This window comes from Antedon bifida, chromosome 5, assembly GCF_963402885.1.
Source record: "Antedon bifida chromosome 5, ecAntBifi1.1, whole genome shotgun sequence".
Taxonomy (NCBI): Eukaryota; Metazoa; Echinodermata; class Crinoidea; order Comatulida; family Antedonidae; genus Antedon; species Antedon bifida.
Window position 1 is genome coordinate 27,695,321 of NC_136230.1, and position 15,951 is coordinate 27,711,271.

General features: G+C 33.4%; 2 protein-coding genes across 2 annotated transcripts; one reads left to right on the forward strand and one right to left on the reverse strand.

The window, feature by feature from the left end:
* Positions 1-265: 265 nt before the first annotated feature.
* Positions 266-7,151, reverse strand: LOC144842134 (uncharacterized). Its single transcript, XM_078698516.1, has 7 exons — positions 6,903-7,151; positions 6,054-6,118; positions 4,674-4,915; positions 2,809-2,898; positions 2,234-2,305; positions 1,439-1,534; positions 266-1,286 (listed from the first exon to the last, which is right to left on the reverse strand). The coding sequence occupies exons 1-7, from the start codon at positions 6,918-6,920 to the stop codon at positions 892-894; spliced, it is 978 nt and encodes a 325-aa protein (XP_078554642.1). The 5' UTR covers positions 6,921-7,151; the 3' UTR covers positions 266-891.
* A 1,141-nt stretch (positions 7,152-8,292) lies between these two features.
* LOC144842517 (uncharacterized) lies at positions 8,293-15,654 on the forward strand. The gene is made up of 17 exons (XM_078698964.1): positions 8,293-8,520; positions 9,058-9,259; positions 9,444-9,629; positions 9,793-9,877; positions 10,140-10,281; positions 10,641-10,751; positions 10,966-11,014; positions 11,184-11,298; positions 11,589-11,657; positions 11,896-12,032; positions 12,478-12,565; positions 12,777-12,947; positions 13,488-13,603; positions 13,878-13,938; positions 14,151-14,231; positions 14,781-14,954; positions 15,284-15,654. The coding sequence occupies exons 1-17, from the start codon at positions 8,358-8,360 to the stop codon at positions 15,383-15,385; spliced, it is 2,052 nt and encodes a 683-aa protein (XP_078555090.1). The 5' UTR covers positions 8,293-8,357; the 3' UTR covers positions 15,386-15,654.
* Positions 15,655-15,951: the final 297 nt, after the last annotated feature.

A 15,951-nucleotide genomic window follows, 5' to 3' on the forward strand; every position in this document is an offset into this window, starting at 1 on the left:
AAAAAACTGTAATATAAAGCAAACAAATAGTCAAATTGGCTGCCAGCCAATGGGTTTTTGGTTAAATTTAACCAATATTTTGTTTTTTTTATAAGTGAAAACATTAATGTTTTCCGTTTTTTTTCTATGAAAGTGATAACTTGATTAAAACTACAAAATAATCTATTCAAAGTCTGATTTTCTTTATTTTTCATGTTTTTGGGGGACAATATATCTTTAACATTGAAATTAAAAAACAGTAGTCTGTGAAACCTGTTAGCCCCTGGATTTAGCCAGTGTGCGCTCATGAGCTGTCACGCCACTGCATACAACAAAACGTATACACTATAAATTAAATACATACAAATGTCATTTAAGTATAATACTAAATTTATATTTTATTTACAGCTACGAAATTTGTATTACAAAAAGGTAAAATTCTTTGTAATGGTGAAAATATTTCTAAATTAGTTATTTAACAAATTATTTAAAATATGCAAGTAACATGATTAAACATTAATGCTTTTAAAACATTTAATTGATAAAGTTCTTAAAATAGTTTCATTTAGCTTTAAAAAAATTCCAGTTAAACCTGATTTTTGTATTAAAGATTTACATTTTAGGTATTTAGGTATAAAAGGTAATGAGGTACTTATTATTGTCCTCAAGGTTAAGTGGAAACGGAGGAAATTTACATTAGGCCTTCTATGGACCCATGGCAGCCGGCAGTGCAGCGCCTACCCAGATCAGAGGCGATTCCCTACTGTTTTTGAGGGACGATGTAATGAGCGTTAATAGCATCTTGCATATACAAGCAATGTTAGTTCTATTCGCATATCGTAACACCATCACTCTTTGCATTTAAACAAAATTCTACAATAGCTAATAATAGTACTAAAATGTAAATAAAAGTTATACCAACAAGATGCTATTGTTTTCTGTAACCCGCATTGTTTCTGATGACTGACATGCTGTGTTTTGATTTTTAATATATCTGCACATATTACAATTTCTATGACAACTCATCAAGTTATCTATAATTTTCTCTTCATTTGTATTCACTGTGCCTTGTGTCAATGCATCCACTATGTGTGAAACTTTCATCTCTCCACATTCTGCTTCATATATATCATATAAGACTTTAAATGGAGTTTTACTGTTTTCCAACGTCAATAAATAACTATCGGTTACTTTCAAATGTTTGGCAATTTTTACCACACTACTTGGGAAGTTGTTCAGACTTGTGTGTAATCGTTGATACACAGAATCTGGTGAAGACAGATCACCGATTAATTGCGTACATGGACCTTTGAAAAAGATAACAAAAATATATTTAAACAAGTTTAAAGTGATTAAAACTTAGTGATACTGTATTATAATTAGCACGTTTTGCTTATATTTCAAGTGTGTCTTTGTCTATCAATAATGAAATAATATTTTGTTTTGATACATTACTTACTTGGTACAGTAGTTTTTAATTCTTGATGCAGTAGCTGAGTTGTCCCATTCTGAGTTTCCCATCCATCGTCTAAAATCTCTTCATTTTTATTGTTACCTATAAAGTAAAGTTTTATAAAAACGTACAGTAATTTTATTGGGTATTTAAACAAAACTCTTGAGAGAGATTGAGGTTCTCTGTAATTTGTATGTAAAACATCTAAAAATATAAAACCTATCAATTGTAAACTAACATTTGTGTGAAGTGCATCACCCGTCAAATAAACGTATATATATAGGATAGGCTACTTCATAAAATCAGTAACACAATTTAATGAATAATTTAAAGCCTATTTTCCAGTGGACTTGGAGTTGGGTTGAGTTTTCAAATCGGTAAGTTAAGAATAAAGAATGGTAATGATGATTGTGCCAATATTTACAAAGTTGAAAGTTGCTAGGAAATGCTCCGGCAAAATCTAGGATAAACTATAAATACAATATAGCGAACCATTTGATTACCCCTTTTCTTAAAATCATTGAAATTAGGTAAACGCAACTCTGGCTGGCTTAACTTTGAAACAAACTCCCACCTTTTTTCAAACTGTCACCCACTTTTGAAAATTAATTTAAAAACTTCAGGAAAATTTCAGGATACAATGCATTTTTGTTTTAAATTGCCACTATAAAAATGTTTTTAAAAATTTGAGCCTACCATTATTCCGACGACAGCAATACCCAAGTAAGGAAAATTTCAGGATACAATGCATTTTTGTTTTAAATTGCCACTATAAAAATGTTTTTAAAAATTTTAGCCTACCATTATTCCGACGACAGCAATACCCAAGTAGTACTAACACTATTAGAACTGCAAGGCTGGACACACTAATAACTAAGAATAAAAGAAAAACAATTTTACATGTTGTACTATATGTACACTAGTTGCAGTGAAATAATAGCAACCGGTGACATAATGAACACAACTACTCGCTTGCAGTTGTCTATGTTGTTTATTCACAGTTCTACTAAATAATCCTTATTTGCAGTAATACTGGTCATTATTATATTTTACATTATCCTTCCTTCCCAGAGAAAACCATTCTTCTCTTCTGATGCATCCTATAGTGTATATTTACCATTGATTGGTTGATTTCTTATCGCGTGCCATGCATTATTTTCATCCATATTAATGATTATAAATACTATTGCACTTTCATCCTTTTATAAATATTTTGTTGGTACTATTCACTAGGTTTGTGTTACTGTATGGACAGTTGGCCAAGTTTTGAGCACCACATTTATTAATTACAGTAGGTACAAAAATTGACAAGGCTGGCTCACTTAAAAAAATATCTTCTTCTCATTCAACTCATAAACATTCACTTATATACTTACCCACAGGTACTAAATCAGAAGAACTTGACACAGGTACATTTGGCACATCGGTGGGTGCAACAGTTGTCATATTGATAGTCAACATAGAACCTGAATAAAATAATGGAAATTCAGATAATGCTAAAAAACAGATGCAATTTGTCAGTTACGAGATATAGAGATTTCGATCCAAGTCGGCCCTAAACCATCTCGGCCAAACTCAAGTCGGCCCCAAGTCAACTCGGCCTCAAGTCAATTCATGGTTTTATGGCATAATAGGGTACAACGCTGCAGTGATAGCAAGGTCAAATTATACAGCAAAGAAAAACAGGCAATTAGACTTATCATTTACAATGTAAGTTTTGACAGCTTCTTGCTGGAAACAGAATTACATCAGTGTTGTACACTAAAACGGTACACCAGACCATTATTTCCCTATTAATACAGTTCAGCGTTATAAGACGTGTTTCACACTAAAACACTGACTGTACAGTCATAACATTTGTTAGCATTGTATGCTAAAGCTCTGTCTACACTATCAAACTTTATGTGACAACAAAATGTGATGTTCCCATATATGGACATGATGATGTCATATCACTACCATATTTGGGCATATCACTACCATATTTGGGCACATCACACTTTGTTTGTCAAACAGAGCTTTAAACACCATAATAATAATATCCTGGATGTATATAGCGCCTAATGTTGTGAAAGCGCTGAACATTATTACCCCGGTCATTTTTTGCATCAAACACATATGGAAACATACTCCCATAATGCAGCTAGTAATCAGCGTAAATTTGTGTCTTGATCTAACCGGGTACGCATTTATACACTTGGGTGGAGAGAGGCAAACGTAACTGAAGTATCTTGCCTAAGGATACAGGCAATGAGGCGGGAGTTGGATTCGAACCGCGATCTCACGATCAGTAGTTCGACGTCTAATACACTGCGCCACACACCCGTAACGGTGTGTGGACCATAATTCCATAGCTGTGATATACTCCACACTGAATTTAAATTATGCTTTGATAAACAATAGACATACCGGAAATTACAGGATGTGAAGTAAAACCACAAATCATAATCATAAACGCCATGAAGTTGTTGGTTGATTTTGTAACATATTTACAGTGTACATTATTTCCAAATTATAAATTGTATTATAATATATATATATATATTCAGAGAATTGTGTTGTTTCTGTGATGTTTGCATTCTATTCTGTGTTGTGCAATTTTCTGTGTATTTTACTGTTTTATTTATATTTTTATATATCAGATGATATGCCAGTTTTTCAGTTTTAATGGACAAATAAAGATACTATGAGTATGACTATATGGATTTCTTCTTTAAAGATATATTGTCCTCCTAAACATTTTTGTTTTCAAATTTTTTGTTAATAATTTTAATGTCACATAATAGTTAACCAAAAACTGGATGGAAAAAAAAATTATTTACCTGATAAAATGTAATTTAAATTGTCTGTCAAACAATGTTTTTTGGTTAAAATCAACTTTTTTCTTTTTATAAGTGAAATAATAATTTTTTTGTGGTTTTTTTTTACAGAATTGAATAACTTTATTAAAACCGCAAAATGGTCTGATTTTAATAATCTTTGGAGGACAATTCATCTTTAAATAATTAATAAAAACTTTTTTTATAGACCGCAGCATTTCATTGTTACATTGGTGGTAAATTACAGGCAACCAAAACCAGAATCTCAAAGAATCAGAAACTCTCAAATTTGTTTACGGGTTCTAGATTTTTTTTTTGCGATACAGGTTCTACAATTTTGTCCCCATAGGTGCCTGCCTGCATATTTCAAAATCCTGGATCAGCCCAAAGTTGTCAGGTTTTTGGAGAGTAGATAAGCTTACTATAAGTAGGGATGCTTCCATTCTGAGTTGTTGAAGATGACAATGTTGTTGGTACAGGATCATCAGTGCACTGCATCTTAGGCATGGCTAAAAGGTTTAAATCCGTAGCAAAATCATGTCCACAAAATCTTGGGCATGGTAGTTGCATACACTCTGTTTCATAGGATCTTTTCACATCCTCACCATTTGTTCTGCAATCTGCACATTCTAAACAATCGCCACTCCATTGATCCTTGTACATTCTAAAAATGTGATAATGGATAAATTTAAATTTAATGCCATTTAATTAATAGAGATATTAACAATAGGTCTGGTAGTAGACTTTGTCCATCATGTAATGTGCGATGTCGTTTTTGAAATTCTTTTGTGCAGAACTCTATTCCTATTTTTAACACTGTGTCTCTAGAATGTAATTTGTAACAATACGTTTTTAATGTTACTGTTTTATACTTTTACATTTTTTGTCATTTTTGGTCCATTTATATATGTATCTCTCAACCGACATTTCTTTGTTTTTTACTTTTAATATAGTTTCTTGAATTTTGAAGGGAAGTAAGCGCACTTCAAATCTGACCAATCACGACGTAATGAATCATCAACTGTCGCTTGTGATTGGTCAACTCACTTACGTTGTGCCTACATTGTTAAGTTGCGTCCAAGTAGAAAACAAGTTTTAGTAATGGTATAAGAAAAATCTTTAGAATGTCAAAAATTAGAACGGTCCGATTTGAACCCATGACTTTAGCATTGGTAAGAATGTTATCAGTGCATTTACCACAATCTATGGAACTGTTACTAAATTCACTATCTTATAAAGGGTAAAACAAAATTAATAAAACAGTTAAATGGATTCATTTTCACTATACAGGTGTTAATTCACCTGTTAGGTTTTCTTTTTTTTTTTTGTATTATTATTTATTTCATATTTCATGGTACTAAAAACAGCTGGACCGACGCAGCGGTAAAACACACATAAAATAAATATCAAATTCTGCAATTAACAATTCATTGTTCTAAGTAATCTAAGCATATCTTAATTCTATATGGTAAATAAAGATAATAAAGATATATAAAATTGTCCCCTAAACAATTTAGTGATTAACCTTCAATAAAAATACAAGATGGCTGCTATTCAAATTGCATTAATCTTTATTTTTCATGTTTTTTGGGGGTAAATACATCTTTAAGTTTGTTTTCAGTTAAAAAAAAAACCCATATATACACAACTTACATAATACACAATTATTTAGGTTATATGTTTTCATTGGTACTATTTTTTGTTTTTAGTATGTGTGCTTTGTAAAGTTTATTAAGTAAAATAAATGCACTCGCATCGTAAACAATCACATTTGATCTGTTTCTATAGACTATTTGACTTACCCATATTCACATTCTGCCTTTGACTGATCTATTATACTTAAAGCAATTCCAAAAATAATTTGATGCTAAAGAAAAGAACAAAAAAAAAAACATTTAAAATATAATTTTAAATGTTACAAGGGCTATTAGTACATAAGTACTAAATGCAATTACAGCTCCTAATATACATATATTTAACAAAATAATAAATGACCAAAGATAAGATATACTTGAAACTCTATGTTTTTCTTCTTTTTTTTTTTTGTATAGTTTTTTAATCATGTACTGTAAATGATAACTTAAGTAACGGCCTTGTGAAAAACACCAATATGATGATTCAAGTGTTGCATCTGTTTTTAAATAAAGTTGTTATTATTATTATTAATTTAACATCACAATTGTGTATATGTATTAGATTTTCAAACTAATTAATAAGGTTATGTTACATTTTTTAAATTTAGGCCTATGGCTATTTTTATTTTAGCAACTTAAGTCTTAAGTTTACTCCATGGTTTTAAACTCAATTCATCAAGGTTTTTAGTTTTTGTAAACTAATTTTCAGTAACTAGCTTGTCCATTATTGGGATTACAATTCACAGTACTCTTCTATTGGTATTTAATCACAGTATTAACTATTATACCAAACACAGATATTATTGTAGTGTAATATACTAATCCATGGAGTAATCCATGACTATAATCTATGTAATTAATCTTCTATAAAATATATAAACATTTTTAGAATATCTAAACTGTATACATTCTTCTTCACCCCATGATTTAACGATTTTAATCTTTCACTTTTTATATAAAATGTAAACAGAAATAAAATCCTATATAATAACAAGCCAGTGCCAGTTTAAAACATACCTTCACATTCAACAACATTATTTTCACCGCGCCCTCGGAGTAGCTGAAGAAGAAGATTTCGTATTGTAGCCTAGCTAGACCGTCTCCTTTTTCGTGAAATATCTCTAGATCTTTTGTACACAAATGCTTATAAATAATATTTTAGATTTTCAAAAACTCCCAGGTCAAGAGTATCTTATCCAGTAGGTCTACGTCTAGTGTATTTGACACAAGAAAAGACTGTATTATTCACAAAATACTTTCAATTTCCATACGATTATGCACTTGTCATCACAAGGTCATCATCCCTACACAGTAGTAGTTCAGGAAATGACAGGCCGATAATGATTAATATTCATAGTGTGAAATTAAGTATAAAATTATCTTAGCAATTTTATATTGAAAATAATAATATAAAAACAATTAATGAAAAATTATTTAAAAGTGATAGCACAAATTAACAATTAATTTGAAATAATTAATCTCTGAAATGGAAACACAATGTGAATTAGGGGTTTTCCCCTATGCAGAAAAATCAGGTCGAAAATATCGCGTGGGAAATTCCGAATTTTTAGAAAAAAACTACCAACGTATAGGCGGCGTCCGCATCCATCGCAGGTGGGAAGTAACGATAATTCAAGAAATTTTGCATAAAAATTATATGCGTATAATAAAACTACTGTATATTATCATATTACTTTATAGGCCTACTATTAAGAAAGAACATTTAACATTCGGAATAGGCAAAAGAATAAATTAAATTGCTAAATGATTAAACTATGGTGTTCTACTATTTTCGATAATATTAGCCTATAATACCAATAGGCCTTCTGCAGTGCCTTTGTTGTTTTAATATTTGAGTAGGCCTATAATAGTTTAATCCACTAACTGGTCAAAGTCCAACATGAGTGATACTCCAGTCACACGATATGAGGACATGGTGCCGACGTTGCTGCTGAGATTTCTTTTTACTATATTGTAACAAAAATTTCCGGCACAATACTCCTGGAATCTGAAATCAGCCGAACTAACCTGACAATGGTATATACTGAGTACTGACAAACGGAGAGGTAGTGTGATTTTATGGTTGTGTTTTTATAGTTTCGCTTATGCCTACTAATTAAGCAGAATTGAAAAACAAAATATGCCCTAAACATAAATATGAGCGATTTTTGTACAATTTACATTAAATTATTAGTAGGCCCAGGGAATTAAGAGTGCTCATTCTTCCCTGTAGGCCTATGATTGATAAAATGTGATGAATGTATGGAAGGTGGGGGGAGGGGGGGGGGGGGGGTTAGTCGATAGGGCTTAATCTGTTACCGTGTTTTGATTTTTTAAATCTTTTTATGAATTTGTTTTGTAGGCTATAGAGAGATGACGACTCGCCGCCGTTTGATATCATGCCTGGTTATTTGCGTGGCCGTGCAAACGTTTTTTGGCCTCACATATATCTTTTCTAATAGCAACTATTATATGCATTCAATTGGAAAGTATGTGTTAGAAAATGAGATGGAGTTTCGCCATTCAATCAATTATTCCAAAAGAAAAGCAAGCAGACCACGTGATCATAGACCTAAAATTCCAGTTATCAGGCGACAACCGCAGCAGAGACAAAAAGGACACAAGCGAAACAACTGTAATTATTCATTCGATTATTTATTGCAAAAATATTATAATAATTATACTTAATTGCAGAGTTTAAGTTTCATACCAGTCTGCAAGAATAAAGCTTAATGTGCTTAGTAGTGATATGCCCAAATATGGTAGGCCTAGTGATATAACATCATCATGTCCATATATGGGCACATCACATTTTTTTCACATAAAGTTTGATAGTGTAGACAGAGCAGTTACGATACATTTGAATTAATGTAATTAATCAGCGGCCCTTAATGAATGTTGATGAATCAGTGATGATGATGTCATGATGATGATGACGATGATTATGATGATGATGAAGATGACGATGATTATGATGAATCAGTGATGATGACGATGATGATAATGATGAAGATGAAGGTGAAAATGATGATGATAGATGATGATGATGACGATGATGATTATGATGAAGATGAAGGTGAAAATGATGAAGATGATGACAATGATGACGATTATGATTATGATGATGATGATGATGGTTCATCACCACCAGGAGGTTTCATATTTCTTTTAGTTGAATTGCATATCAACAGTACAGAAGACATTAGGAAACGATTGGTTAATATTGAAAGAAGCTTATTTACGTCATCAATATGGACTGTTTCGGACAGTGAATGTAATGTCCCGTATGTAGAAGAACCGACATCAATTTGTCGTAATATCACATGGCATTGTGGGTACAGTCCGACGTTTACATACCAAGATAAAAACAAAAGGTCAGCAGATTTTAGATTAAACACTTTTGTTAAAAATTTACTCGCGTGTGTCACGCGTTTAATATTCAAAGTCGTCATGAAAAATCTAGTAAAGTGTAGGTCTAATGGAGAATGCTTTCCATCGATTTGATTGGCAGTCCCTGTCTCTCATTTAAATTAATCTTTCCCTCCCTTTTATTTTCAGTACGCTAAAAGTAAATTGTGAAGGCCCATTCCGAGTAAACTTCGTCAGCCGAGAGGAAGGCGAGTTTTTACTTTCCAACAACCAATATTCCCCGGATGCCGTCTATCACAATTACCAGGGTCCGGCTGAAATCAACTTTACTACACAATATGCTGACGTCATTTGTAATAAATCGACAAATGGAAAGTAAGAACATCATATCAATACACCACGTTGCGTCGCAGCGTGCCATACCTCGTCAGGAGTCTTTAGACTAACATTTATTTATTAGAACCATACCTATATACATTGATCAACAGAATAACATCTATTTATTTGATTACATAATAATCTGTGCCATGTTTTTCAGCGTAAAAGAATATCACAACTATCGAACTCAATTTATACCGAACAAAAACGCCGAGAAAAAACAGCGTCAGAAGTTTGATAAAACGGTAAGTTAATTAACGGATAGTTAATAATCACGGATTTATAGCCTAGTGCTATCACAGAACTGTGACGTCACGTCACGCGCGCCGTTCAAATGTGTTGATATAAGCGTGTTGACTTTGATAATGTTTGATTTTCCTTGCCATACGTTACGTGGGGTTTTCAATTGGTTTTGTTTGTGTACCAGTAATTATTAAAAATAAACAGTCTTTTCTATGTCATTGTATTTTAGGCCTAGTAGTTTTGTAATTTATTACGTCATTTTAGAAGGAAGATGAACCAGATTGGCAGCCATTGTCGATTCTCTCCATCAATCTGGATTCTCTGTCTCGTCCACAATTCCATCGAACTTGTGGTTTACCGAAAACAGCCAAGTATCTGCACCAGCTATACTATGCGCAATTTGGAGGTAATAATTTAAAAGAACTTTAAAAGCCAATAAGTTCAGTTATTATAGTTGAACGTTTTGAAAAATGAAAAAAAAGTTCATTATGAAACAACAATGGACAGTGTAAAGGGACACACAATGGATTCAATGCTCAATTTGGAGGTAATGACAGAACTTAGAAGGTAGACTCCCGAAGTAGGTTAGGTTTTGAAACAAAGAGGCCGTGTATAGGGAGAATCAGACGGTAAGGAGACATCATTTATTCAATCCTCAAAGTTAGTTGGTTCATTATGACCAGGTATGACTGAATACTATTGTTAGACATGAAAAAAAATTACCTCGTTAATAATAATTGTGGGGTGTATGTGTTTTTTTTTCAGGGACGAGTAGTGGTCAAGCCATACAAGATTACAGCCATCAGGCGTTCCTATTCAACCGTGCAAATTCTATCGGGGGAGTTACCGCTATGAACTTAACGCCACTTTATGCTGGTAATACGTCTTCGTACAATTTTCTTGAGCTCTGTCAAATATGGTAGTGATATGACATCATCATGTCCATATATGGGCATATCACATTTTTTGTCAAATGATGTTTGATATTGTAGACAGGGTGGCTTTAGAGGAAATACATTAATATTAAACTGTAGTAAATTATAATCTAGGTCTACTGTATTTCGTAAAAAGTCTTTTTTTCGTGATTTAGGCATTTACTTTAACAGTGGGGACGACCAGACAAGAATTACAGAAAAGAGGTAAGTTTATAGGGCCTCCTACTTATTGTCAGCGCCGCGCGCGCGTAAGAATGATGAAACAAAATGGTGATATTTTTTTTTTATTTTTTGGTGATGATCTGAAATTGAATAATTATAATATTAATTAACAAATGAACATGAGAAGATATAAAGATGGTTATATTTACAGATTTACAAAGAAAGTTAATGAATGGATGTGGGATTATGCAAATGAGAGAGGTTACGTCACAAGCTATGGTCTTGACAATGGCAATGGTCTTTTTGGTACACGTACAGTGTGTAAGGTAGTGAATATTTTATTACATAAAAATTAAAAAGAAAATTTACATTTAAAGTAATATATACATAAAAGTTATGGTTCAATCGTTCTGATATTGGAAATTATCGGTTTGCCGCCCTCTGTAAACTGGTGTTAATTTTGTTGATAGATCTTTTGATATCTATATAATTCTTATAAATTTGTATATCTAACGTTTTTAGTTTGACACACAATTTTTTTAATCGATTTTTTAATTTTCTAGTAATTAGGCCTATTGCCATTTCTTTTTTTTTCTTTCACTGTATATTTTTTTAGAATTGTACCGATCGACCAGGAGTTCTTCCCTACTGGGAACATGGATGGGTCAAATTGGAAAATAAAGAGGTAACACACCCCTTAAGCGTTGTTCCCATTGCAGGTTTGATTTCACGCAGGCTGGGGCAAACACAATTATTAGAAGGGCATTTGCTTACGTTGCGTAGATTGCATTACGTTGCGTCGCTAGTGGGAACCACGCTTTAATTTTTCATGTAGACCAAGCATACTTTTTCGCACCAATTTACTGAATAAAACATTCAAAAATGTATTATTTTTAAATCCTTATTTGTATTTTTATTTTCAGATTTCTCCTGGTGTCTTATCAGGACTTTGTGTCGGTGATCACATGGCGCATGATTACATTTTAAACTACACACGTGACTTCCTGAAACGCGATTATCCGGCTAAATGGATTGCGTTTGATCTGAACGCGCATCATCGGTATGTACGCCACCACCGTACATAAGTTGGGGGCCCCTTTGTGAAAGATAGCCGAAAACTTATTCCTAATATAACTAAACATACGGTAACTCTCTAAATAATCTCTATCTCACTATAAAGGAAAAAAAGGTAGTTGCTCATGGGATTCGAACCCCATACATCGACATGCGAAGTTCATAGTCTAATCCACTCGACTACACATACGGCTTGACAGACAGTGTTTGCATTAATGAATTGTAGTTAGGTCAATTCTTACGTCACACCTTATGGATATGACTAATTAATATTCATGTTTATTTTGTGACGTATCATGATGGTCCCCAACTTATGTACGAAAGAAATATGGCACGCGGCGATCACGGCCGCTGAATATTGATTCCTGATTTATATTACTCTTCAGATACCTGAGTTGTTGTAATGTTGATGGTATTTTTTTGTTTAACAGGTTTGAAGATGAATCAATCAACCAAGTCGATGAAAGTCTTGTGCACTTTCTTAAGAACGTTTTAAGTGAAAACAAACATTTAGTTGTGGTAAGTATAGTGTAATGCACTTGATTTAACAATTACGGAAGCTTAAACTGACCTCGAATTTCCCATACGCGAAAGGTCACTTTAAGCTTCCGTATATATAATATTAAATCGTTTTAATCGTATTAAAAGTATATTACTAAGTGTAATGTCCACTACCTAACATTAACAGTAACATTTATTAATGAAACCTTAACCATATTGATATCTACAGCTGTTGTTTGGAGACCATGGAGACCAATATCACCGTGGCAACCTCAATATACATCCAGGCAGTCAAATCGAAGTTTTTCTTCCGTTTGTTAGTATGATACTTCCTCACCATGTCCTAGAATCAAATCCAAAATGGCGAAGCAATTTGCTGATAAATAGTCAACGGTACATGGTAGGTGCGATTTCTTGCATGCCTTTAAAGTTTACCTTTTATTTATTCGATGTATTTTCTTTCACATTCGTAAGATCATAAATTCTATATAGGCCTAAATTTAAATGTATGTTTTATTTAGAATTGAACTCCACCCACTCACTCTGTAACTGCGGTGGTATGGTGTAACATATATTTTTTACAAATTTCAATATTCAATTAGTACAGTATATTTAGTCAAAACAACATTCACAAATACACCGTAAATGACGAAACACGTGCCTCGCGTTATGCGCCGCTTTCGAATTTCGCGCTTTGCGGCAAACTTTCACTGATAGATAAGTTGACCCAACAATTCTGAATCACGCCTGTCGCCGGGTCGTATATCACGTGACATCATAAGTGCCCAGACGCGCGGCAGTTCAATTATTCACAGTTGCATAAAATTACAAACAAAACGCGAAAAAAGCTAACGCGACTCGGAAATCAAACGCGAACAAATCTATAAAAAAAAATCAGCTTTGAAGTTTCTATATTTCTTTTTTTTTATCTTTTATTTAGGTGTTCTATGATCTTCATCAAACGATGAAATCTCTGATGCACTATCCAAACATACGTGATGTCAAGGGTCATATTCATGAGACGTCATACAATATTTTAAATCAGACCATACCGCGGTAAGAGTGCTCAAATAATTGAGAAATATTAAGTCTCCAAGCTAAAACCCAACTTTCTAAATGAGGCTTTAATCACGTATACATCTAAAGCTCTGTCTACACTATCAAACTTTATGTGAAAAGAAAATGTGATTTGCCCATACATGGACATGATGATGTCATATCACTACCATATTTGGGCATATTACTACCATATTTTGGCACATCACTTTTTATGTCAAACTAGTTTGATAGTGTTGACATATCTTAACTCAATGAAAGTATATTTCAACAGGTCACGTGGATGTTATGACGCTCGTGTACCATTATGGTCTTGTGCTTGCAGACAACAAAAGGTACTGGTTTTTAGTATTTTACTTATGGGACGAGAGACACGTTGGTTCTAGCTAGGGTAAACCCATCCATAAACCAAACATATAGGCTAATATTCTTTTCAACCACTAATAATGTGGGATGGTTCCTGACCACTAAGGTTGCTTAACAGGTAAAAAGAGACGGTATTGACGACCAATTTATAATTTTAATCTTAAAAACATTTGTTGACAAGGTATTTACTGGTAACTGGACAAACATTCACAAGAGATATGCAGAAATGGCAGCTGATGAAATAAATAAACACCACGCACAGGTAAAAAGTGAATTAAACATGCTTTAACATAAACAGATAAATCAACCATATGCCTAGTATTGTATGTGGTAGGAAGAGACGTGCGTTCACACGTACGCCGAGGGTGGCGTGACTTACGCAAGTCGTAAGGTAATCTAGAACGGAATAAATACTAAGGTGTTGTTAGGCTAAATCGATGTTCATCGTTAAACACAGAGTTTGCTGGTTCGAAACTGACCTTATTCTTACGTCGTGGAATAGCACGACTTATTATGTTGTAAAGGTAACCGCCAAGCACAGGTATAAAGTGAGTTAAACTGCTTTCACATAAACAGATAAATCAACCATAGGCCTATAAGTAGTGTATGTGGTAGGAGGAGACGTTCGTTCACACGTACGAAGGTGGCGTAACTTACGCAAGTCGTAAGGTAATCTAGAACGAAATATATACTAATGTGTTGTTAGGCTAAATCGATGTTGTTCGTTAAACACAGAGTTTTGCTGGTTCGGAATGGCCTTATATTATTAGGTTGTAAACAATTATTAAAGGTAACTATTCCTTTCACACAGCACCCGCATTCACCGTGTATGGACGTATCAGTCGACAAAATAACGTCTGTCGTTGAGCAAACGTTCGAGTATGGAGGAAGGGTGAAACGAGTTCAACATTATATACAGTTTGATTCTCAACAAGGCCCATCCAAGTGGCAAGTACATGTCAATGATAGAGGTTCTTTCGAATATGTAAGTTTTAAAAATGCATTCGTTAAAGCTTGGTTCCCACTAGTGACGCAACGTAACGCAACGCAACGACGTATTGACGCAAAGTGCTATAATTGCGTAATCACAAGTCGGAACCGACGACACATGTTTTATTTCACGCAGGCGGGAGCAAACATAGGCCTAATTATTATAGAAGGGTATTTCCTACGTTGCGTAGGTTGCGTTACGTTGCTTTGCACGAACGCTTTTTCTGAGAACACAACACATTTAATATTTGAAAGGATAAAGTCCTCTTAGGCACACGTCCTGGATTTATCATACTCTACAACTTGATATGATTTTTTTTTTAGTTAAAACAAATTAGTCGGTACCAGAAATATGAAGATTGTCGAGACGTCCGAGTATCAATAGAATTTTGTATTTGTCGTCAGTTCCCTTCAGACACTCCTTGAAAATCGAACTCACAAATTCGACTGTTTTACTGTCAAGCACGACGTAACAACCACGTTATAAAACGGTGTAGACTTGAGACATCTGAAACATCAGATTTACAAACACTAACGCTGGTGAAGAGGTGTGGTTGGCAAAATCTTTGCGGCCTTTTGCTTTTAATGTAATATTGTGAGAGCGGTGGCCTCCCTCTATAAGGGCATTATTTTTGTACGTAATGGATCTGGTGTGCCGTGATATTGCAATTGTGTCACTGGTTAATTAAAGACTTCTTAAACATTAAGACAGTTGTTTGTTTGAATTTACGTAAAAATCATAATTATTTCAGGAACCAGGGGAAAGTATTGCAGTGTATTTTTCAAATGCAGAGTTTCTTTTTTTGTTTTGTTTAATTTTTTTTTTCGCCTGGAATATGAATAATTTCATCAAAGACTATTATATTGTCGATGACGCCACGCGTACCAGATTTGAACATTTAAAATAATAAATACTGTAGCTTGTTAATAATAAACCAAAAAAGAGCCTAATTTATATTTAGGTAACAGAAAAACGTCCCGTGCCTAAATCC